The 26575-nt window shown below is 40.7% G+C and overlaps 1 protein-coding gene across 7 annotated transcripts in view; it reads left to right on the top strand.

Annotated features, from left to right (window-relative positions):
- MTRF1 (mitochondrial translation release factor 1) overlaps window positions 1–26575 on the top strand; it is an 85974-nt gene that overhangs the window by 45666 nt on the left and 13733 nt on the right. For all 7 annotated transcript variants that reach the window (XM_025364625.1, XM_025364627.1, XM_025364631.1 and 4 more), the window contains 5 exons: window positions 716–807; window positions 2313–2394; window positions 2591–2698; window positions 15538–15710; window positions 21763–21880. In XM_025364625.1, coding sequence (XP_025220410.1) covers window positions 716–807; window positions 2313–2394; window positions 2591–2698; window positions 15538–15710; window positions 21763–21880 — 573 coding nt within the window. The remainder of the gene's footprint in view (window positions 1–715; window positions 808–2312; window positions 2395–2590; window positions 2699–15537; window positions 15711–21762; window positions 21881–26575) is intronic.

Here is a 26575-nt window from a genome sequence, read left to right as displayed (position 1 = left end):
GAAGCAGGAAGATTGCTTGAGTCCAGGAGTTTGAGACTGTAGTGCGCCATCATCGCATCTGAGAATAGCTACTGGCACTCCAGCCTGGGCAACATAGTGAGTCCTCATCTCTCTTAAAAAAAAAAAAAAAAAAAAGTGAACTGAGTATGAATGTATCAAGAGGTTTTAAGAATTCTTATTTCTGACTTCTCTTGGATAATATGGAAGTTGTAGCTGTGCTGGACCATGTCACAGTATGCTGAGTTACAGCTGCCACCTTTAGACAGGAAATGCTCACTCCAGTTTGTTCCAAAACTTACCTTATTTGGGTTTATATTTAATTAGCTAGTCCCTTTTTAAACCTGTTTGATTAATCACTTGATTTATGTAATTATAGACCTTCAAATAACGAGTTTTGTAAATGTGGGTTTCTATATTAAGCATATTTTTGTTACTACTGTTAATAGATTGTTTAGAGATTAAATGTTTTAAGCTATTTTACCTTAAAAAACACACACACAAGGTTTTGGGAGGCACGATTATATTACTTTTCACATTGAGCTTTTCGGAAATGCTTAGCAAATACTTGTTAATTGACATTTTCCAAATATTCTAAATGTTCCCTTGTATAATCCCTTGCATTTGCAATTGAAATAAAACTTAGTAGCCAAAGAGGAACATGGCTACTTAGGAGTTTCTCCAAAACTTTATCATTATTTCTGTTTCTGGCTTTTAGGCCTAAATAAACAAGATGAAAAGCAGTTACAAGAACTTGCACTGGAAGAAAGGCAAACCATTGATCAAAAAATCAACATGTTGTACAATGAGGTAGGTTTTCAGAAGTAGACTAGTTTAGTAGTGCTGTATAAAGGAATACTGTTTTTGCTAGACTCTGCTTTGGTGCTCAAAATGGTTTCCAAACACTATTTTAAGTGTGCTCTTATGATAAGTGATCAAGCTGGTCTCCTATAATTTGCTGCAGAATGAGAATGAAGAAATTACGGTGTCACATAATAAAACAAAGACTCCCAGGGTAAAAAAAAAAAAAGAAAAATTCAAAGTCGAGTCTGTTAACTTGTTAAGCAAGAGCATACATGCTGGTAAAGAAATTTAGTTCACCACAGGGACGAGTCAGAGGGTTTTAAGAGTGAGAAGTGGAGGAGGAGTTCATGGTGACTGTTAATTAAGGATTGGAAATTTGCACTCTGGATAGAATAGAATAAATCCAAAGGCGTAGAAATAGTTGGTTAACACACATCTTTGGTTAGGTCTAGTAAGGGTGTGGCATACTGGAGCCTCTCAGGATTCATGATACTGTATCAGCATCAGCTGATATCTCCTAGACATGGAAATGGAAGATTTCCCTTCCATAGTGGTCTCTTTTCCTTCTTGCTTAATGGATGGTTTGTCTACAAAGACAATGAAGAACACACTACGATATACCATGTTTCCCTCTGTCACATTTGCCGTCTTCCTACCTTCAGTCTTTCTTACTCTGGGAATCCAAGAGACAGGCTTTTTGAAAAGTTAAGGGGGAGGTTACATGGGATATCAGTTATTTTTATTACGAATTGAACCAGTTAATCAAAGGTAGAAGCTGTCTGACTCTTAGTCTGATGTTCTCTCCCATAGACTATATCATTTCTAGCAGAGATGGAGTGTTTCAGAAATTGGCAGTAGGGAGAATCATGACACATAGGTACTTTTAGTTTGATTTGAAAAACTTTTTAGTAATAGTGAAATTACTTCCCTTTTCTTCCTAAGAGGAAAGTTGGTTACTTTCTTTATTAGGAAGCCTTTTTTTTTTTCTGGTCACAGCTGAGAAACTCATTTTGAGCCTTATCTTGGGAGCCCTCAACATAGTCTTTAATTAGAGTGACTCTGCTGAGAAGGCACAGCATGGCTGGTGTCTGCTGTCAGTTACAGCAGGAGATAATATGAAATCATTTCTCAAATTGAAGACTTTGAAAGCCTTGCTTCATTCGTGAGATGAAAGAAGCTGCTGTTCAGAACTAATTATAAGAGCCAGAATCTGAAGAAAATTGAATGGAACACCCTGGACTTTGATCTGAACTTCTGCATTCTAGAAAATTAAGATAATCTGATAACAGTGCAGAAAATATACTGACAAGTAACTCCATTGTTAACCTGAATTGATCACCTGTTTTAGGTCTAATTAGTTCTACTTATTATAGCATTTTTGGAATACCCTATTTGGGATACTGTATGATTTTGCCAATTATTGATTTTTTCAATGTTTTTGGGGCCTTTATTTAAATTCAGTAATAGTATGCCGGGGAAAATATACACACAAATGCTGATTTTTATTCCAGCTTTTCCAGAGCCTTCTGCCAAAGGAGAAATATGACAAAAATGATGTTATTTTAGAGGTGACATCTGGAAGAACTACTGGAGGTCAGTAAACTTATTTTATTATTTAAATGATCTAAAAAGTCCTTGAATTTTACCTTATCTGATAACACTAACTTTAAAAGTCCATTAAATGTATTTAAATTTGCAAATAGTTATTCTTTGTGTCTTAAAGGACTTAGTCTTAAGGATGGCTTTCTGAAATTTGTTCTGACTAAATATTTTTCATATTTTCTTTTAGGTGACATCTGCCAACAATTTACCCGAGAAATATTTGACATGTACCAGAATTATTCGTGCTATAAACACTGGCAATTTGAACTTCTGAATTATACACCAGCAGATTATGGTAGGCATACTGAGGAATTTGCCCGTAGCAGATACTGAAAATTATTTTACCTCTGATCTTGATTAGAACCATATTGTCCCATTTTTTTTTAAAACTTTTGGTGTATATCTACTAAACACTGTGACATAGGCTCATCAATCACAGTGGCTTTCTATTATAGTAGAGTTGTTAGCTGGGAGAAGAGAGTGGAAATGAGGGAAGCGTTTGCTTAGGGAGAAATATGTGAATTAGAGAAAATTCCCCTGAGGAACTTAGATACGTATCTTGCCTCAAAATCATTTTTCTCTGTTATTGAAAGCAAAGATATATTAAGGTTTTTACTTTAAATAGCTTTATTTATAAAATAATATAATAAGTATTACTAATTAGACTAAGTGGCTAATGTGTTTGATTTTTATGAGAATATAGAAAAAGTTAAAGATTTGTCTTTATTTTCAAGAAACTTCTGTTCTCTTGTTGGCTGATAAAAATTTATACAACGGCTGGACACTATGGCTCATGCCTATAATCCCAGCACTCTGGGAGGCCGAGGTGGGTGGATCACCTGAGGTCAGGAGTTTGAGACCAGCCTGGCCGACATGGTAAAACCTTGTCTCTACTAAAAATACAAAAATTAATTGGGCATGGTGGCATGTGCCTGTAATCCCAACTACTCGGGAGGCTGAGGCAGGAGAATCGCTTGAACCCAGAAGGGGGAGGTTGCAGTGAGCCGAGATCACCCCAGTGCACTCCTGCCTGGGCAAGAGCGAGACTGTCTCAAAAAATAATAATAATAATAATACAACGTAGGCAAACAGTGCAGTTCTTTACCTTTAAATACTCAAGTATATTGATTCAAAACGTGATGGTAATTCTCTCATTTGTCCCATTCTTTTAATCCATTTGAAAGTTTTCCTCTGCTTGGTTATGCAGTGATACATTGTAGTAGACAGAGGAGTCATCAATAATAAACCACAAACTATCAAAATAGGGAGAGAAGATTCATGTAAGTTGAACAGTAAAGGGAAATAAGAACCAGCATACAGCGTAAGGAAGTTGTACTTGGTACAGATTTCAGATACAACCAGTGGTCAGGAAAGGGGGTTATCCGTGAGCGCAGAGGGAAGAAACAACCTGAGCAGCAGCATGCTGGTGGGAGAGGTCTTGGTGTGTCGGGGAGGGAGTGGGGAGGCCAGTTTACCCATAGCTTGTCAGGGAAGTAATCTCTGAAGTAGGTTTGAGTGGATAGATTTTGAACAGCTTTGACTGATGGGCAGTGGGAAGCTGTTGAAAATTGTATTAATATGATTTGATAAAATATATTTTAAGGAGATTATTTTGACAATAGTGATGGATGGATGGATGGATGGATGCATGGATGCATGGATGGAAAGGCTAGATTTAGTGCAGACTGCAAAAAGGTTATTACAGTAATCCAGATATGACTAAGAGTTAGAATGGGAAGTAGAATTATGTGTCAGAGACCTTCAAAGGATGAATAGGCATAATTTGCTGAGTAACTAGATGTGAGAGGAACTGTTGCTTATCCAGTATGTCCTGTGTGAACAACCTCACATCCTTGTGAAATAGGTATTACTAATCTCATTTTACAGATGAGAATCTAGGCTCAGAGAGTAACTAACTAATCCAGGACCACACAGTAAGTAATGGCAATCCTGGGATTAAATTTTAGTCTGTTTGATCCAGAGCTGCACTACATCCCATGATTCTATTCTGACACAAAGGAGATGAGCCACAGGGAGTCTAATCTTTCTAGCTGAGAAGACTGTGATACTCATTCATGCCGTTGGATGGAATAGAAGTTGGAAGGCAGAAACCATTTGGAAAGAATAATGATGAATGGTTTTTAAATTATTAAGTTTGAGGTTATAGTGAGCATCCACTTAGAAATAGTAAATAGGCTGGGCACAGTGGCTCACACCTGTAATCCCAGCACTTTGGGAGACTGAGTTCAAGACCAGCCTGACCAACATGGTAAAACCCCGTCTCTACTAAAGATATAAAAATTACCTGTAATCTCAGCTACTCGGGAGGCTGAGGTACGAGAATCATTTGAACCCGGGAGGTGCAGGTTGCAGTGAGTTGAGATTGCACCAGTGCACTCCAACCTGGGCAATAGAGTGAGACTCAGTCTCAAAAAAAAAAAAAGAAAGAAATATTCGGAGTAAATATTAAGTTGAGTAACCAGATCTTTGGTGAGAGAACAGAACTCAGGCAAACTATTTGATACCTGTTAACTCAGAGACAATGTCTGATACTGAGAGAAGAAGTGAGGGAGAGTCTGTAGAGAGAGAGCATTCAGGGCAACAAGCTTTGGAGAATGGCCACGTTTAGAAGGATAGACCAGTTAGCAAAATAAAAGGAGGATTCAAGATAAGCAGAAAAAGGATGAGGACAGTAAAATATTATGGAAGCAAAAGAGGAGAAAGTTTCAAGGAGAATGTAAGAAGAAACAGCAGCATTGTGAAAAGGAGAGTAGTGGAAAATATCGTGAGTGAACTCTGATAGGTGTATTTTGAATGAGACTTTCAAGAATAAAAGGGAGATGACCTCAATAACAGGAAGAGAGATTCTGTTCCAGGTTTGTAGAGCAGCCTAAACAATGGTTGGGAAAACCTGCCTTTAGATACACTAACTCACTGGCAAAATAAAAATATTTTGAAAAGTTAAAAGCCTCCTTTTTTTTAAAAAAAAGAAACATTACAAATATTTTACTCATATACCTTTAAAATTAAAGACTAAGGGCTGGGCTTGATTGAGCCCAGGAGGTTTGATTGAGCCCAGGAGGTCAAGGCTGCAGTGAGCCGTGATTGTGCCACTGCACTCCAGCCTGGGCAACAGAGCTAGACTCTGTCCCAAAAGAAGTGGGGAGAGGGGATAGTAAATGGAAGCAAACAGTCATGTTCCAGAGTGGCAGTGGGAAAAGAAATGACCTCCTGACCTCGTGATCCACCCACCTCGGCCTGCCAAAGTACTGGGATTACAGGCGTAAGCCACCACGCCCAGCCTAAAAAAATGATTTCTTTATTAGAAGCAGTTAGGAGAAGAAAATGATGTGGATAAAGAAAGGGCAAAAAGCACCTACCTTATATACATGTTAAATTACATGTGTGTGCACACAGATATATTTTTTTAATGTTTAATTGAAATGGAGAGGAACTCATAGATAACCATAGAGATTCACATAGCACTAAAAGCTAAAGTTGAAAGTTTCATGTACAAATTCATACGTTAAGTGACTTTCAAAGTCATATCATTTTATGGCAGTAGGTACAGATAGAGACAATATTTAACCATTTCAGAAATAGTTCAAACTAAATGATCACAAGATAGTCTATGGAAGCAGTGGAGGGTAATGGTTCTAGATATGTAGTGTAGGTCTGACACTATTGATCTGTAAACCTGGTATCTAATGAATTGAAATATTTTCCACATTAAAGGGATTCTATAAAATATATTGCATGATCTCCCCAGCCCTCGATGGATGAATGTTTATAATTATGTTTTGGTATTCTCTACTCACAAGTTGAATTTGGAGAGGGGTGGCTTACTGGAATGTAATTGTGAATTTTATGTGTCCAGATGACTCACGTTTCACCACAACTGTGAGAAACATATTTGTGGGGAGCCCCAGCATCCTTTAGGATCTCTGTGACCACTCTTCTCTCTAGGTCACACCATACAGTGGGGACTTTGGTCACTGAATTGGGAAACCTAAATGTAGTAGGAGTAATTCGATCCCAGGGTGGCAGGGGCCAACTGGTGGTACCCCACTGCCAAATGCCAAGTAGTAGGCGTAATTACCGTGCCAGACAGCAGAGTCAAAATAGCAAGCAGTGACCGGGCGCAGTGGCTCACGCCTGTAATCTCAGCACTTTGGGAGACTGAGATGGGTGGATCACCTGAGGTCAGGAGTTCGAGACCATCCTGGCCAACATGGCGAAACCCCGTCTCTACTAAAACTACAAAAATTAGCCGAGTGTAGCGCGTGGCTGTACCCTCAGCTACTCAGGAGGCTGAGGCAGGAGAATCACTTGAACCCGGGAGATGGAGGTTGCAGTGAGCCGAGATTGCTCCACTGCAGTCCTGTCTGGGCGACAGAGCAAGACTCCGTCAAAAGAAAAAAAAAAAAAGCAAGCAGAATAGTCTCACTTTTGCAGACTTACAGCATTGATCATGGTGTTCCTAGAAGTGAAATAGATAGGAAGCCTACTACTTGATCTGTATAAGAGAAGATTTCTAGGTCAAGTAAACAGAAGTCTATCCTGAATCATAAAAACCGAGAATCACAGCTGCTCAACCAGTTTCCAGACTTGAGCCAATTTCCAGACCCAGAATACCTTGAGTGAAGGCGAGTGTATAGGTCCTCTTGAGGAAAATCCCCAGGATACTGCCAAAACTTTTCCCCAGCCTCCTCAAAGGGGTGTATAGCCTTTTAGTACGGTAACTATACTTTGGAGAAAAGAAAGTAATCAGAGAGGACTTCTAGTCACTGTCTGTAAGCCAACACTAATTCTAGGACATTCAAAAATGTTACTGTGATCTACTAGTCAGGACAGGGGCTTGTGTGGAGGTCAGGTGATCAATGAGTTTTAGGTCATGCCCATCTCACAGTGGGCCCAGTGTGAAAATAACCAATCCTGTGGTTACTTTCCCAGTTCCAGAATGAAAATTGGAATAGACATACTCAGCAGCTGGTAGAATCCGCACACTGGTTCCCTGACCTATGGAGCAAAGGCTATTATGGTGGGAAAGACCAAGTGGAAGCCACCAGAACGGCCTCTAGGAAAATAGCAAACTAAAAGCAATACTGCAGTTCTGGAGGGATCGTGGAGATTGGTGCTGCCACCAAGGACCTGAAAAATGCAGGGGTGGTAATTCCCCTCACATCCCCATTTAGCTCCCCTATTTGGCCTGTACAGAAGACAGGTGGATCCTGGAGAAATGATGGATTATTGAAAGCTTAAACAGGCAGTGAATCCAACAGCAGCTGCTATACCAGATGTGGTTTCATCACTTGAGCAAATTAACATATTCCCTGGTACCTGGTATATAGCTGTTGATGTGGCAAATGCCTTTTTCTCTATCCCTGTCAGTAAAAGCCACCAGAAGCAGTTTGTTTTCATCCGGCAAGGCCACAATACACCTTCATTGTCCTCCTTTAGGGTATATCAGCTCTCTAGCCTTGTGTCACAGTTTATCTCATAGGGAGCTTGACAGCCTTTCTCTTCCACAAGATTTCACACTGATCCAGGAAAGCCAATGGCATAGTTCCAGTTACGACTGATACCTCTCGACAGCTAAATGTCAACACTGTACTAAATGTTCTGCATGTATTTAATCTCGGTTATGCCTCACAAAAACCCTTGGAGAGTAAAATTTCAAGGCTATGTTGTATGCCTGCATATGCCTTGAGGCACTACTCATATACTCTTCAGTGTGAATGTTTCCCCCTTCAGGTGTGCAGTGCTGTAGCACTACTTATATACTATTATTATTCACATAAGGAAACCAAAGCGTGGAACTAACTTGCCTGTGGGCAGACAGCTAGGAAGAAGAGAAGCTTGAATTTTGAACTCAGGTAGCCTAAGACTGGCTGTTTCAATCTATACCAAATAAGTCACAGTCTTCTCTTATAATATTCAAGTATTTTCACATGACATGAAGTAAAGGGGATGGAGGAGTAATTTTATTAAAGTACAGTGTGAATGTGAGATGGGGAATTTAAATTTGTTGTGGCGTCACTCTGTTTTAGTTCCTGGATAATCTTTCATTGTATGTCCATCCTACCATGCTGAATATGAATGTTAAACGATTTGATTTTTCATATCATCTGTCCCCTAAATGCATGTCAGCTTCTTTATTTGGTATGAAGATTATTATCCAGTAATATGTTTTATTGCTGGAGGAAGATCAGCTATGATGGACTTACCTAAGAGACAGTATGCCAGTCTCTTATAAGACACCTTCTTAAGGCATTTTCAAGGGTAATCTAAAACTATACTCAATTTTTGTCTAACATGCTAACTTTAGAAACCAAATGGGTTAGGGTTACTATATCTTCATTAGAAATGCATTAGGAAGATGGCAACTGCAGTAGCAGCATAGTTTTCAGTCTCTGAATCCCCATGCAAAAACACATATAGCAACTAGATAGCAAAACCAAAAACCCATGGAGAGCATTGACAGCATTCAGTTGCAGGGTATACCCACAAAACCCTAAAACAAACCACCAATTGCCATAGAACCTGCATGGTCTAAGCATCTGTGCAGGAGGAAGAAGGAAGCAGTGGGGTGGCATCTGCCAGATCTGAAAACTGGAGAACCCCCTCATAACTCATGGTTATTCTCTGGAATTTGGGAGCCAGTTGTGAACCTGAGCTGGAGCTGGGAGGAGTTTTACACTCTCCAGTAATGGAGGGTTCAGGCTTTAGGTAAGGAGATTGAAAGAGGCCAGAGCAGTGTAGCCCCCATGACCTCTCAAAACAGATCCACTAGGGCGCCTTTCTAAAACAGGCCCCCACACTGAGGAAGGACTGCTGGGAGGACACTCAAAGTTGAGCAGGACAGGGATAAAGAGGGAGGAAGGGAAAAGAAGATCTAATCCAATGTCAGGGAGAACAGCCAGGAAGTCCCAGAAAGCAGGCTGCTGTTTACTTGAACATTACGCAAAGTCACAGAAAAGAGAGAGCTCTGTGAAGTTAGAAGAGCCTTCCTGGACTCATTCTAAAACGTATGGAGAAGTAATCTCACATAAAAATAAACCACAGAAAAGTATTAAGGTCAAGTTCCATACAAAGTTTTATGAGAAACAAGAGAATAAGGAGTAGAATAATATCCCTACAGACAATGAAAGCACATTAGAAAGACATGACTACAAAATAGGTCAAAACTATAATCTACTATTTCAAAATAAGAGGCTGAGCACGGTGGCTCACACCTATATTCCTCAGCAGTTTGGGAGGCCAAGGTGGGAGGATCGCTTGAGCCCAGGAGTTTGAGACCAGCCTGGGTCCCACATGGTGAGATCTTGTCTCTACAAAAAATTTTAAAAATTAGCTGAGCATGGTGGCACACGTCTGTAGTCCCAGCTGCTCCAGTGGCTGAGGTGGGATGGCTTGAGCCCAGGAGGTCAACACTGAAGTGAGCTGAGGTCGTGCCACTGCACTTCAGCCCAGACAACAGAGTGAGACCATGTCTTCAAAAAAAAAAAAAGCAATATGAAGTGTCAAAGAATCTGATAAATCAGAAGTAGAAATGACAGACTCAGGAAATAATTAGAAAGCAAATAAAAATCATTTTAGATATGAATAAATCAGAAGAAACATTTGAGCAGATAAACAGAACATTTAATGCCTTAAGAAAATAGTAGTCAAAAAGGAAAATTTTTTTTGAAATCAAGAAGAAATGAAGACATAATAAAGGAGTGAAGAAAAATGACAAATACTGTTGACAGGCAAAAAGATTGATTAGATGATAAAAGAGCAGATACTATATTAGTTATTTATTGCTGTGTAACAAATTACCCAAAGCTTAGCAACTTCAAGGCAACAAACATTTTTTATCTCACAATTTATGCGGGTCAGGAATCAGCTGCTTTTTTGAGTGGCACAGGGTCTCTCATGAGGTTGCAGCTGAGCTGTTGGGTGGGGTTCTTGTCATCTCAACACAAGACTGGGGCTTCAGGGCCTGCTTCTAAGCTCACTCGCATGGTTGTAAGCAGATACCAGCTTTTTACCACGAGGGCCTCTCCATAGGGCTATTTCCAACTTAGCAACCTGTTTCTCCCAAGTGAGTGATGCAAGATGGAGGCCCTGGTTCTTCATAATCTAACCTCAGAAGGTGACTTAGTATCACCTCTGCCATACCATATGCTGTTGATCATACAGACCAGCTGGGAGGGAACTGTAAGGGTATGAATACCAGCAGGCAGGGATCCTGGGGGGCCACCCTTGAGGCTGCCTATGATAAATACATCTATATTTCCCGAGAACTCTTCTGAAATAGAAATAAAAGATTTGAGGCTGGGCGCGGTGGCTCAAGCCTGTAATCCCAGCACTTTGGGAGGCCGAGACGGGCGGATCACGAGGTCAGGATATCCAGATCATCTTGGCTGACACGGTGAAACCCCGTCTCTACTAAAAAATACAAAAAACTAGCCGGGCGAGGTGGCGGGCACCTGTAGTCCCAGCTACTGGGGAGGCTGAGGCAGGAGAATGGCGCAAACCCGGGAGGCGGAGCTTGCAGTGAACTGAGATCCGGCCACTGCACTCCAGCCTGGGCGACAGAGCGAGACTCCGTCTCAAAAAAAAAAAAAAAAAGAAAAGAAAAGATTTGAAACCATGTGCACATCTGAAAATATCCAGCTAGAACAACCAACACTAAGCCATCGGCTAATAAAATGTTTGGACTTACAAAAAAGGGAACAGATCCATTAGACATGTAGGAACAAAGACCCTGAGACTTAGAAGGGAAGGATTAGATTTCCTTCAGACTTTTCAGTAACAGCACTTTGTGCCAGAGAGAGATAGAGTTCACTGAAAGAAAGAAAGAAAGTTGAGTTAAAGATTTTATAATCAGCACAACTGACTTATAAATGTGAAGGGAGCAAATTGTTCTCATTATGCAAGAATTCAGGAAATACTCTTCCCATGGTCCCTTTCTGTGGAATCTACTAGAAACAAGCTTCAGACAACTAAAATGAGAGACAGCAAAATATGGAGTGGGGGTGCGCATGAAATATTCAGTTAGACGAAGAACTGGGACTAATTGAGGGCTAAGGAGAATGAATTTGTTACATAAGGACTGTATGATCTGACAGTGTAGATATAGTACAATCATTTGAAAAATGGGAGGCAAATGGCAAGAGCATATGCAAAAAAGTTTTAATGTTTGTAGTAACTGTATTAGTAGAACTAGTATTAGTATTCTGAGACTGTTAGGTGTGTAGCGTAATATAAAAACAGATGAGTAATTGTGGGATATTTTAATTCTAATGCCCTCTCTTTGAGAACCAAGATTCTTGGTGTGGGAAGAAACACAATAAAAGTGTAAGAGAAAAGAGGTTGAATTTAACTTGGAAGTGTCAGTTGTAAAAACTCTGAAAGGTCTGAGATTTTACCCTACTTGCACGCTGACAAGGTAGCCTGCTGCTGTTTCATGGGTCAGCAGTGAAGGACAGTTTATTACTCAGGGTTATTGCAATAGCCAGAGTATCAGCATTTTTGTGCCAGTTCCCTGAGCCCAGAGTCCCACAGGGCAACAACGAAGAAGACCAGATGATACCTGCCCACACGGTAGGTTGCATTATAGGAGAAGAGCACTGAACTTAAGGAAATTGAGTCTTTTTTTTTTTTTTTTTTTTTGAGTCGGGGTCTCACACTGTCTCCCAGGCTGGAGGGCAGTGGCACCATCACAGCTCGCTGCAGCCTCAACTGGACTCAAGCCATCTTCCCACGTCAGCCTCCCATGTAGCTGGGACTACAGGCACGTGCCACCACACCTGGCTACGTTTTTTTTTTTTTAATTTTTATTTAATTTTATTTATTTATTTATTTTGAGATGGAGTCTCGCTCTGTCACCCAGTCTGGAATGCAGTGGCACAATCTCGGCTCACTGCAACCTCCGCCTCTCAGGTTCAAGCAATTCTTCTGCCTCAGCATCCCGAGTAGCTGGGACTACAGGCACATGCCACCACGCCCAGCTAATTATTGTATTTTTAGTAGAGACGGGGTTTCATCCTATTGGTCAGGCTGGTCTTGAACTCCTGACCTCGTGATCCGCCTGTCTCGGCCTCCCAAAGTGCTGGGACTACAGGCGTGAACCATAGCACCGGCCATAATTTTTGTATTTATTGTAGAGATGAAGTTTGACCGTGTTGCCCAGGATGGTCCTGAACTCCTGGGCTCCCGCTGTCTGCTCACCTCAGCTTTGCAAAGTGCCAGGATTACAGGCATGAACCACTGCGCCCAGCCATTTTTTTAATGGGCAGTAGGCATGCCTGCACATTGCTCTAGAAAGAGACACTATCTCTGTCTTCCAAGGCTGTGGAAACCTATCCTTTGCTCGGGAGGGACATATTATTTCCAAGGCTGTTCACTGCACAAACCACCTTTAAAAGATATTTTAGAGCGAAATAGCCAGCAATGCTTCATTTGTAAGATGTGCAGGAACACAAGAGACCCATGGAAAATTGTGTCTCAACATCACATGAACTCATGAGGTTATTTCTATCTCCGGCCACTGAAAAGGCTTAGAAATAATAACCAAATCCAGTAGTAGTGGACAACCCTAGCCTGGTTCTCTCGAACCAGGACTTCTTGGAGACATGGCTGATTCCAGGTCTAGGGCAAAAAATGTTCAAGATAATCCTGGAATATCTTGTTATGCCATACAAATGGGGCATGTCCCATATAAATGAGGCATGTCAAAAGAATTCAGAAGTCAATTTGAAGAGGCTCTATGGGCCAAAGATGGGACTAGTTGAGCTTTAATAATAACTGTACTTGGTTTAAACATGCTAGATATGTTTCAATCCTTGAGTTCATAATGATAATTTAAACTTTTAATTGGTCATCTTCAGAGGATTAAAATGAACCAGTTCAGTGTATTACAAAAAAAAAAAAAGTTGGTATATTGGTAGAACTGGTAAAAGGGACAGAATCAAACATTTATCTTGCTTTTCCTATGTAATTGTATCACTAGGTAATCAAATAGTAGACAAGGAGAAGTGTCTCTTTATTAGTGTATTTTAACTAATAAGTGGGAAAGAAATGATAGAATTAGACTCTCACCATTCAGTGTCAAAGGCTGTCAAGACTGTAAAAAGAGAGACATCCAGACACCGTACACCTCCTGTAGTCTTGCCAAGGGGCTCGAACTGAGGTCTGATCCAGTGTCTGCACCCAGCTGCCTAATTGCTGCCAGTACAGGGGGCAGCAGAACAGGGTGACTTGCACCAAGAATATGCAATCCGCAAAAACAGACTGCTGGAAATTCTACAGGTCAGCAGCCCACGTTCAACAGATCATTTGTAGGAAATGAAAGCAATGGATGATAAGCATGTGGACTAATAGACTAAAAAGATACATCAAACATTTTTAAATGGGCAGGACTAAACTGTAGTGCCTAGGGCTACACGTTTAGGTAATGAAATTATGGTAAAGAAAGGAATAAAAGTCAGGATAATGATTACTCATAGGGAAGAGAGAGGATTATGACTGGAAATGGCATTTGGGAGGGCTTATGGAGTGACTAGCACAGTTCTTTTTCTTGACCCGAGTGGTGGACATTAAACCATATATTTGATTTGTGTGTTTTTCTGTCTTCATATATTATTGTATCATAAAAAAGATTTTTAAAAAATCATTAGATAAGAACAAGTGGCCGGGCATGGTGGCTCACGCCTGTAATCCCAGCACTTTGGGACCCTGATGCGGGCAGATCATGAGGTCAGGAGTTCAAGACCAAACTGGCCAACATAGTGAAACCCCTTCTCTACTAAAAATATGAAAAATTAGCCGGGCCTGGTGGCGGGTGCCTGTAATCCTAGCCACTGAAGAGACTGAGGCAGGAGAATCGTTTGAGCACACAAGGCAGAGGTTGCAGCGAGCGGAGATCGAGCCATTGCATACCAGCCCCGGCGACAGTGCAAGACTCTGTCTCAAAAAAAAAAAACAAGCTAGCCTAGGTGTTAAGATTCTTTTGTGATACTCTTCCCACTCCGCAGATAAGCAAGAGCTGACTTTCAATACATTCTTGAAAACTTGGGAGGATCTGTGGAGTTATTCAACATTATGAAATTATTCTACTATTGAGCATTTTTTTATATATGATACCATATTAGCCTACGAATACACAGGGTAGTTAAATGCAGAAAACATCCCAGTATTATTTTTTGTTCAAATAGTATTTTTCCCTTATTATAAAAAGAAAACTTGTTCATTATAAAAAATTTGGAAATAAGAAAATATATTCTTCTATTCCCCAGACATAACCAAATAATATTTTGGTATGTTTCCTATTGTTGCATCACTAGCTCCTATAATTAATTAATTAAATTTTGGTATGTTTCCTTTTATATTTTAATACATTTACATTGGGAAACTGTAGTTTTGTTTCTACTTTATGTCTTCTTTTCTTCTTCTTCTTCTTCTTCAGAGGCCCTTGTTCTCCCATGCTTTATGTTCTCATCTCAGGCTCTGTACTCACATTCAGGCCTTCGATTAAGGACATTTAGGATCCTGATCTGTTTTTTTTTTTTTTTTTTTTTTTTTTTTTTTTTTTTCTCTGTTTCTCCCGTGCTGCCGGGGGGGGGGGAGAGGAGGAAGTCTCGCCACCCCCGCCCACGGGTCTTGTGCTTTTTTCCTGGCTCANTCCACATGGTAGGTGAAACAAGTCCTACCCTAAGAAAAACAAATCATAAGTTACCATCAGCTTTGGGCATTGGTTGGTATATGCTTAACACAGTGCTGCTTTTTTTTTTTTTTTTTTTTTTTTTTTTTTTGAGGTGGAGTCTCACTCTGTCGCCCAGGCTGGAGTGCAGTGGCCAGATCTCAGCTCACTGCAAGCTCTGCCTCCTGGGTTTACGCCATTCTCCTGCCTCAGCCTCCCGAGTAGCTGGGACTACAGGCGCCCGCCACCTCGCCCGGCTAGTTTTTTGTATTTTTAGTAGAGACGGAGTTTCACCGTGTTAGCCAGGATGGTCTTGATCTCCTGACCTCGTGATCCGCCCGTCTCGGCCTCCCAAAGTGCTGGGATTACAGGCTTGAGCCACCGCGCCCGGCCTGATCTGTTTCAAAGGAGAATTCATTACTATTTCTGGACTGTTGTTCCCCTAGGTGGACTACATCATGCCGCCGCCCGAATTTCTGGTGACAGTGTCTATAAGCATTTGAAGTATGAGGGTGGGATTCACCGAGTTCAGCGTATCCCCAAGGTGGGCCTGTCCTCAAGGATGCAGCGCATTCACACAGGAACGATGTCGGTTATTGTCCTTCCTCAACCAGATGAGGTAACCTCAGCAGGAGGCATGGGAAACTCACTCCATGTCAGCGGGTATTGTGCTGGGAAGCCTTAGCTTCTCAGAAAATCTGTCTTTTTTGTTTTTTTTGAGACGGAGTCTCACTCTGTCACCCAGGTTGGAGTGCAGTGGTGCAATCTTAGCTCATTGCAGCCTCCACCTCCCTTGTTCAAGCAATTCTCCTGCCTCAGCCTCCCGAGTAGCTGGGATTACATGCACATGCCACCACGCCTGGCTAATTTTTTTGTATTTTTAGTAGAGACAGGGTTTCACCATGTTGGCCAGACTGGTCTTGAACTCCTGACCTTGGGCAATCCGCCTGTCTCGGCCTCCCAAAGTGGTGGGATTACAGGTGTGAGCCACTGCTCCCAGCCGGAAATCTGTTCTTTTCATGGCTACAGATTGGACTTGATAGTCTCTAATGAGAAATCTTTAATTCTCCCCCAGGCAAAGCTGCCCCTCTTATCACTGACCAGGATGTTTTGTTTGCTTTTAAATAGAAGTCACTAATTTTCAAAAACTGTTCGTTTAATGTTGCTGCCTAAATTTTATCTTAAGAAAGAAAATGAATTCCAGAGATAATATTTCAGGATCAGTGGTATAATATCAGTATGGAGACCATATATCTATCTTTTTAGTTGAATACAGCCATCTGCTCTATATTTTTCTTTTCCCTAACCTTTTTTTTTTAAACATATAGAAAATTGAAAGGATACCATAGTGAAATGTTATAACTTTCACCTGAGGTTGGTTGTTTACATTTTCTCACATTTGCTTGATTCCTATGTATATGTATATACATTTACTTAAATGAACTGTAAAGGATACAGCAGACACCATGAGACCTTACCTTCCAAATCTTTCACATACATCTCCTAGGCATTCTCCTATATAAGCACACTACCATTACCTAGGAAAACTAAGCATAATTGTGTAATATCGAATATCTAGTACATTTAACAGTTTCCCTAATCAGCCCCCAATTTTTTTATAGCTGTTTATCTATTTTTGGAGGCAAGGTCTCACTGTGTTGGTCAGGCTGAACTTGAACTCCTGGGTTCAAGGTGATCCTCCTACCTTAACCTCCTGAGTAGCTAGGACTACAGGTGTGCCACTGTACCTGGGTATAATGATTTTTTTTTTTTTTTAAACCAGGATCCTGTCAAGTTTCACACGTTGCAATTAGTTGCTATATTTCTTTAAGTTTGGAACAGTCTCCCAACTTATTATTATTATTATTTTTTAATGATAATGACTTTTTGAAAAGTCTAGACCATTTGTCTTGAAGAATGTCCCACATTCTGGATTCCTCTGACTGTTCCTCCTGGTACTGTTTAACTTGTTCCTTTATCCTCTGTATTATGTTGAAAGTTGTATCTACATATTCCATTCCGTGCAGGTTACACATTTTGAGTGAGAATACTTCATAGGTGTAGTTATAGGCATGTTGCCTCTTATCAGAAGACACATAATGCTAGATTGTCTCACTTTTAGTGTGCTTTAGTTTTAGTAGTTAGTGAAGATGGTGACCACAGAAATATCTCCGTTGTAAAAGTGTATTTCTCCCTTTGCAATTACTAAGTAATTTCTAGGGTACTTATATCCTGTTCCCAACTACCTTTCATCCATAGTTTTAACATCCATTGGTGATCCTTGCCTGAATCAGTTCTTTACTTTGGGGTTGCAAGATGGTGATTTTCTAATTCCGTCATTCCTTCCACATTTATTAACTGGCATTCTTCTGTAAAGAACTTTTCCTCCCTACTACCTTCTCACCTTCTAGCCCACACTTTCTTGTGTTCTTTTTCTAGTGTATGATTTCATTATAAACTCATATATCAAGTTTCACATATTAACCTCATTATAGACTCATGGATTCATGTTTTAATTCACTTATTTATAGTTACTATTCTTCTTTATGTTCAAATAGTCCCAGATTTGGTCTATAGTAGCCTTTTAGGGTACCCCTTTTGTCCTTTTGAAATGATACCATCATTTGAGTGCATCTATGCTTTTGGACAGACTTAGATTCCCAGGCCCATTTTGTACTATCCTGCCTCAGACTTAAGTCAGCCTGGTTCATTTTAGTGGGGAATGTATCCAGAAATCAAGATCTAGATAGTAGGTCTGTTCATTATCGTTAGTGTTGTTACTTCTAGACTCCTTCAGTGGATATAGCCAGGAAATACATGTTTTGAAATCACAGTTTCATATTATTACTACCAATTCAAATTTAACGTTACAGAAATTTTTGTCACCCCTCAACTTCTTGCATTTTGTATTTACATCTCTCCATTATACAAAAAATCTTGTTTCATAATCATTTTAATATGTTTATTTGGTTTATTATATACTATATATAAAATAGTTTCAAAATTACAATATCAACATTACTAATAGTAAACTACTGAGTAAGTTTAAGATTTTTTCCCTTAGAATATATTCTACCAAGAATGTATAGTCAGGCTGGGTGTGGTGGCTCACGCCTGTAATCCCAGCACTTTGGGAGGCCGAGGCAGACAGGATCATTTGAGGTCAGGAGTTCGAGACTAGCCTGGCCAACATGGTGAAACCCTGTCTCTACTAAAAATACAAAAAAATTAGCCAGGCGTGGTGCCACGTGCCTGTAGTCCCAGCTACTCAGGAGGCTGAGGCAGGAGAACTGCTTGAGTCTGAGGCGGAGATAGCAATGAGCTGAGATCACGCCATTGTGCTCCAGCCTGAGTGACAGAGTGAGACTCTGTTTCGAAAAAAAAGAATGCATAGTCAGAGCACTATGCTCAGAGACCATCTGAAATAATTTTTTTCCGTGTGGTTATGTTATTATGATAAATATTTTGGTTCATTTATTTCTGTTTTTATTTAATTTTAGGCTTTGATTTTTCTTTTCTCTTTTACTTAATTTTATTTTCATATATTAAACATTTACATGGTTAAAAAATCAAAACCATAGAGTTGTCTTGCTTCCATCCTTATTTCTTCTGCCCCATTCCCACTTACCCTGTTTTTCTTTTCTTTTCTTTTTTTTTTTTTTTTTTTTTTTGAGACAGACTCTCACTCGGTCACTCAGGCTAGAGTGCAGTGGCCCTATCTTGGCTTACTGCAACCTCGACCTCCCAGGAGCAAGTGATTTTCCCACCTTAGCCTTTTGAGTAGCTGGGACTATACAGGTGTGTGCCACAATGCCCGGCTAATTTTTATATTTTTTTGTAGAGACAAGGTTTTGCCATGTTGCTCTGGCTGGTCTTGAACCTCCTGAGTTCAAGTGATCTGCTTGCCTTGGCCTCCCACAGTGCTGAGATTACAGGCGTGAGCCACAGTGCTGGGCCCTGTTTTCATATTCTTGAAAATTAAACTCATTTAGTAGCATCTCACTATTCTAAAAGTACAAGGTTATGTTCTCTTAACTGACATTTAAAATGCTTTATCTGCCCTAAGTCACCATTTCTGTATCCAGAGTTTCCCAAAAGTCATTAGATCATTTCTGTAACATTTGGGAGAATGTGGCATATGATATCCACACATTTTCTATGTAACTACTTAATATACTATAGCCACATGAAATGGTGAGTCACTCTTATCTCTTCAGTACTTATTGAAGTCTTAAGGCAGCCAACTCTAACATATATTAACAAAAGCCGTATAATCTTTTTCTTCACTATGTTGCAGTCACTTGAGAGGAAACATACAAAAGAACAATCAGCTGAACAGTATCTTAGATTCCAGCCTTGACCCAGTTACTAGTTACTTTTCAAAGAGAAAAGTCACACTTGCTTTGTCATTCATCATAATAAATGATGATGTGGAACAAAATGTTAGCTCTCCCCTTAAAAATAGCATATTTGTTGTAGGCTGGGTGCAGTGGCTCATGCCTGTAATCTAGCACTTTAGGAGACCAAGGTGGGTGGATCATGAGATCAGGAGTTCGAGACCAGCCTGGCCAACATGGTGAAATCCCATCTCTACTAAAAATACAAAAAATAGCTGGTAGTGATGGCACACGCCTATAATCCCAGCTACTTGGGAGGCTGAGGCAGGAGAATCTCTTGAACCTGGGAGTCAGAGGTTGCAGTGAATTCTGAGATCATGCCAGTGCACTCCAGCCTGGGCAACAAAGCAAGACTGTCTCAAAAAAACCAAAAAACAAAACAAAACATATTTGTTAACTATTTGTGTGTGTGTGTGTGTGTGTGTCTGTGTCCGTGTCTGTGTATAAGTTTCCAAAGGCTGCTGTAACAAATTACCACAAACTTAGTGGCTTCAAATAGCAGTAACTTCTTATTTCACAGTTCTAGCAGCCAGAAGTCCAAAATCAAGGTGTCAGCAGAGTCACGCCTCTCTGAAGGCTCTGGGGAGAATCCTCCCTTGCATCTTCCAGCTTCTGGTTGCTCCAGGGGTTCCTTGGCTTGAAACTATACCACTCTTCAAATTCACATGGTCTTCTCCTTTACTGTCTCCTCTAGTTGTTTCTTATAAGGACACTTGTCATTGGATTTAGGGCCTATCCTGATAATCCAGGATAATCTCATCTTAACTCAATTACCTCTGCAAAGAACCTTTTTCCGAATAAGGTTCCATGAATTAGAACATGAACATATCTTTTTGGGAGCCACCTTTCAATCCACTAATAAACACACACATACACCAATGAAGTTGATTTTCATTATTCCCAGTAGTTATGTTCTGTAAAGTTGCAGCAAACACTAATTTAGTAGATATTGAACCACTTGGGAGTAATGGTTCAGTATTTGTTAAATCAGTGTTAGGAACAATGGTTCAATATTAACTAAATCCAGCTGAGCATGGTGGCACACACCTGTGGTCCCAGCTACTCAGGAGGTTGAGGCAGGAAGATTGCTTAAGTCCAGGAGTTCAAGGTGGCAGTGAGCTATGATTGCACCATTGCACTCCAGCCCAGGCAACAGAGTGAGACCCTCTCTCAAAAAAAAAAAAAAAAATTAGCTAAATCCATAAACACACACACATACACACACACACACTGAGCTCACATAGATTATAATCTTAAATTCTAAAAATAACCCATCCTGGTAGATTCTCTGTACTTTACAATAAAGAAAACGAGGCCTAAGAGTGTCGAGTGACTTGCCTGATGCTGCTCCACTAACAGGTGCTAGAGTTCATATTCAAACCCAGTCCAACTGGCCCCAGAGCCAGAGCACTGCTCTGCTCTGCCCCCTACACCTCCATTCTCTGGTCATCTCTGTAGGAGAGCTGCCACAAGAAGGCAGTGTTACCTTGTCCTACTTCAGCTGGCAATGGGCAAGTGTGGAGCAACTCATATTTTTCACTGCCCTATGCATGTCTGCAAATGACTGTGGAAGTGCCTTAGGTGTTGATTCAAGGATACAAATAAATTTTAGTGAGTAGGAAAATTTGCAAATAGACATTCTAACAATAATGAGAATCAACAATATATAGTATATATGTGTGTATTTTATATATTTTTGGGGGTTTCTTACATGTAACTTTGGGATGATGAATGATGAAACTTTTGATAGATTGAAAACTCAGTGATCTCATAACATCCTAAATCAGTGCTTAAAAATGGAATCCCTGGGCCAGGTGTGGTGGCTCATGTCTGTAACCTCAGCATTCAGGAAGTCCAAGGTGGGAGGATCACTTGAGGCCAGGAGTTCAAGACCAGCCTGGGCAAATTAGCAAGACCCCATCTGTACAAGAAATTTTTAAAATCAACATGGCATGGTGGTGCGCACCTGTAGTCCTAGCTACTCAGGATGCTGAGGCAGGAAGATTACTTAAGCCCAGGAGTTTGAGGTTACAGTGGGTTATGATTGTGCCACTATACTCCAGCCTAGGCAACAGAGAGCGATCCTGTCTCAAACAAACAAAAAATAGCATCCTATTGGAATGGGCAGTTTATTGCTCTTTCTTTGGTATAAGTTACTTCTCTTAGTCTAAAGGCTATAACTTAAAACAGCACAGTTTATTTGAAAAATCTTGGAATCGATTTCATATTAAACTATTCACAGAGTGTAGAATTATGCCATCCCTTCTGTTCTAGGTGGATGTGAAATTGGACCCCAAGGATTTGCGAATAGATACATTTCGAGCCAAAGGCGCAGGAGGGCAGCATGTTAACACAACTGATAGTGCTGTCAGACTTGTCCACATCCCCACAGGTAAGCAAGCCCCTTGGCTTTGTACTTTTAACCATTTTTCCATCTTACTCAGCATTTGGAAGGAAATAATCCTATGTGAGTGTCTGGTTCCTTGCACAGCTCTTTAAAAATGTCACTGGGGTTGTGGATAAGGATGGCTATTGTGTTCATGTTCCCCTTCTGTTTGGAACGATTCCTTTCCGAAAAGATGCGGACAGTGAGCAGACCTGTTCAGGGAAGCTTCCCAGGGATGCTGGACAGGAGTGAGCAACCAGAGGTGCCCCAGCCTAAATACAAACGAAACACAGAAGCAGCCTTGGACGGGCCACCGCCGTGGATCTTCTGTCACCTTGTAGCATGATGGCTAACTCCATTAGGCTTTGCTGCACTAATGCTTTTATTTTGAATATTGGTAATTTTGGTATACTCTGAGGTAGTTTTGCGGTCTGTAATGTGATTTTAAATATTCCTACCATTTTTCAAATTAAATTTTTTAACTTCTTAATTTTTTAAAATTAATTTTTACATTTCATGTATATGGTTTTAAAAGTCTAATGGCAAAGTCCTATAACAAAAAAACCAACAGCTGTCTGAACTTGTTCCCACCCTCTTCCTACTTCCTCTACCCTCAGTTCCCATTTCCTAAAGATAACCACTTTAAATTCTTTTAGCTCACTTCTCTAGCTGCAAAAAACAAATAAGCCTCTTTTAGCTATTTCTTCTGGTAATTACCTCAGTATTCCTAAATAATAGGCAAATAGTGCTCTTCTGACCAACTATAAAGGTTATATATTTACGTCTTAATGTTGTACATGAGAATTTTGCCCTTCCTGTATACTTTTTCCTCTTCCAAATATTTGTCTTTTGGCAAAATTAATTTTCACTGTGTTCATATAATGAACAGATAGTGTTTGACGCTGAGCCCATTAGTATACAGTCCTGTGATTTCATTTCCTAGAGTTAATAATTACCTCATTGATTTTTCATTTGCCTACTTTTCTTTGACTCTGAGTCTGCCTGCATCTTCCAAAAGCTGTGTAAAATGAAGTCACTCCAGTGCTCTCTGGAGACCCCCTGACAGAGCACTCCATCATCTTGCTCCAGCGTGGACGAGCTGCTCCCCAGGGCATTGCACAGGGGTTGTCCTGGTCATCAGCAGTTGGGGAGTTCCTTTCACCTCTATTCTGTGTTGGATCCTCCCATTTCTTGGGTTCCATAGTGTCTTTTTCTCTTTGTTACTCTGTCATTTTAACAAAGCTCATCTTTAAGGGGTTTCCTGAGGAAAGATTTGTGACATGTAAATATTTCAGGCTTTGGAGATCTGAAAATAGCTTTATTCTAACTTTACACTTCATCAATCATTTCTTGGAAATAACTTCCCCTTAGAGCATTGAAAGTCTTTTTCATTTCTTGTATTTGTTGCTTTCAGTTTAGAGACTCATGCCTTTCAGCTCTGAAATACTTTCTTCAATAATTTCTTGCATAACATTCTCTTTATTCTTCCTGGGATTTCTGTTAGTTAGATGTTAGACCTCTTGAATTTTTTTTCCCCTCATATTGTCTGTCACTTTGTTTTTTAGTTATTTTTCCTACCCTTTTTCTGATTTTAAAAAATATATTTTTTTTAACTTTTGGGAGCTCTTTCTTGTTCTCAGAATTGTTTTCTCATAGCACCCTTTTCTTATTTTGTTGATACTTATTTCTTTTTTTAATTGCTCAAGGATATTACTTTTAGTTTCCCTGATGTTCCCTTCTGCTTTCTGCAGTGTCTATGTTTCTTCTGAGTTTATTTTTGTTTCATGCTTGCTTTACTTTTCTTTTTTTCTTTTTGAGACAAGGCCTTGGCCTGTTGCCCAGGCTGGAGTACAGTGGTGTGATCACAGCTCACTGCAGCTGTGACTTTCCCAGGCTCAGGTGACCCTCCCATGTCAGCACCACTACCCCGCCCCCTGTTCCTGGTAGCTGGAACTACAGGCACTTGCCTGGCTAATTCTTACTTTTTTTTTTTTTTTTTTTTTTTTTTTGGTAGACACTGGGTTTCTCCACATTTCCCAAGCTGGTCTCCAACTCCTCGGCTCAAGTGATCTGCCTGCCTCAGCATCCCAAAGTGTTGGGATAACAGACATGAGCCACTACACTCGGCCCATTCTTACTTTCATGTTGGAAATTTCTAGGAATTCTTGTCTGTCTGTACATATTTAAGAGTCAGGTTCTAAAGCTCTGAGTGCACTTATCCACATACCCACTAGTGAGTTCCACGGTAGATCAGTTAGAGCATTAATCAGCTTTTTTATTAGGGACCTTTTCTCTTGCGAGTTTGTTTTCTCCTGAGAAGGATCTTCCAGGATACAGCTGAGAGTAAGGTCAAGGTCTCACCGTTCAATAGCAGTCGTTTACTTAATCCTCTGGTCTTCCGGCCCATGTTCACACTTGCCCTCCCTTGTAACTAGTCCCAGGTCTAGAATTTTCCTGATTTAATTATCCAGAAATATACCTCCTGCCTTCTGCAGATTGAGGAAGGAGACTTGAGGATCTATTTGTTATTATAGGCTTTCTGTATTTAGCCCTAGCTCCTCAAGCCTGACTTTTAAATACCTGGTGTCTCTATTTCTGAGCCTTTCTGGCACTTAGCAGGGCAAATTGGCCAGTTTCTGGTCAGCATGTCCCTCTACAGGGAATTAAGTGTCACCTTCCTTCCAGCTGCTAAGTCATTTACCATTCTTCCGTCCACTTTTTGTCTTTAATAGATCATGTTTGGGGATTATATACTTTTATTTCAGATGGAGTTTGTGTTTCTGTGTCTTGTTCTTGTTGTAGTGTGATTTAAAAAAAGGGGGTGGGTGTGCCGGGCGCGGTGGCTCAAGCCTGTAATCCCAGCACTTTGGGAGGCCGAGGCGGGTGGATCACGAGGTCAGGAGATTGAGACCATCCTGGCTAACACGGTGAAACCCCGTCTCTACTAAAAAATACAAAAAACTGGCCGGGCGAGGTGGCGGGCGCCTGTAGTCCCAGCTACTCGGGAGGCTGAGGCAGGAGAATGGCGTGAACCCGGGAGGCGGAGCTTGCAGTGAGCCGAGATCGCGCCACTGCACTCCAGCCTGGGTGACAGAGCAAGACTCCGTCTCAAAAAAAAAAAAAAAAAAGGGGGGGGGGGGTGGGTCAGGCGCAGTGGCTCACACCTGTAATCGCAGCACTTTGGGAGGCTGAAGCAGGTGGATCCCCTGAGGTCAGGAGTTTGAGACTAGCCTGGCCAAAATGGTGAAACCCCGTCTCTACTAAAAACACAAAAAAATCAGCCAGGCGTAGTAGTGTATGCCTGTAGTTCCAGCTACTGGGCAGGCTGAGGCAGGAGAATCAGTTGAACCCAGGAAGTGGAGGTTGCAGTGAGCCGAGATCGTGCCATTGCACTTCAGCTTGGCCAACAGGAGCGAAACTCCATCTCAAAAAAAAAAAAAAAAACGGAAACCATCTTGAAGTCAGACATCATTGATTGCTTGTATTGTTTGTTATATGAAAAGCTAAAACAACATAAATATCCAACAATGGGATAATTTCATACTTTCTCTTAAGTTTCCTTTATTGATTTTTATTCCATAGGAAACTGTTAAAAAAAAAAAAAAGGCTGGGCACAGTGGCTCATGCCTATAATCCCAGCACTTTGGGAGGTCAAGGCAGGTGGATCACCTGAAGTTGGGAGTTCGAGACCAGCCTGACCAACATGAAGAAACCCCGTCTCTACTAAAAATACAAAATTAGCCGGGTGTGGTGGCGCATGCCTGTAATCCCAGCTACTCGGGAGGCTGAAGCAGGAGAATTGCTTGAACCCGGGAGGTGGGGTTGAGGTGAACTGAGATCACACCATTGCACTCCAGCCTGGGCAACAGTGAAACTCTGTCTCAAAAAAAAAAAAAAAAAGAAAATAATATATGCATGAGCAAAAGAAAACATCCGTAATAATAACCCAGTAACCATTGTTGGCATATATCTTTGGTATACATCCTTTCAAATTCTTTTCTGTACATATAGTAATATGCCATTTTTTCCCCAAAAAATGAGGTTATACTTTTTTTTTTGCTAGAAGGAGTCTAGCTCTGTCACTCAGGCTGGCATGCAGTGACCAGTGAACCTTGGTTCACCGCAACCTCTGCCTTCAGTGTTCAAGCTATTCTCCTGCATCAGCCTCCCAGGTAGCTGGGACTACAGGCGTGCACCACCACACCTGGCTAATTTTTGTATTTTTAGTAGAGACGTAGTTTTGCCATGTTGGCCAGGCTGGTCTCAAACTCCTGACCTCAAGTGATCTGCCCACCTCCTCCTCCTGAAGTGCTAGGATTACAGGCATGAGCCACCGTGCCCGTCCTGAGGTTATACTTTTCGTAACTTGCCATAATTTATTTCAACAATCCATAAATTGTTGGATACTTAGTGTGTTTCACCTAAACCCTGTATTGTATCATTCTATATTATACATAGTCCAGAACAGTAATAATTAGCTTCAGATGAATTAAAAATTAAAATGGGTAAAAAATTGGGTAAAAGGTGATCAAAACTCTGACAAAATAAACCAGAATACTTTAAAACTTAAAGGTTGTAAAACCACCCTGTGTAGCCATAAATTGCTGACTTTACAAAAAGTGACTTACAGAGAGTAGAACTGTGGTTATTAGAGACTAGGAAGGGTAAGGGGGAGGGGAGGATAGAGAGAGGTTGGGTAAG

Source organism: Theropithecus gelada, chromosome 17 (genome assembly GCF_003255815.1).
Source record: "Theropithecus gelada isolate Dixy chromosome 17, Tgel_1.0, whole genome shotgun sequence".
In the NCBI taxonomy this organism is placed as follows: domain Eukaryota; kingdom Metazoa; phylum Chordata; class Mammalia; order Primates; family Cercopithecidae; genus Theropithecus; species Theropithecus gelada.
Note: the sequence above shows the minus strand (reverse complement) of the source record. Positions and strands in the feature narration are given on the sequence as shown.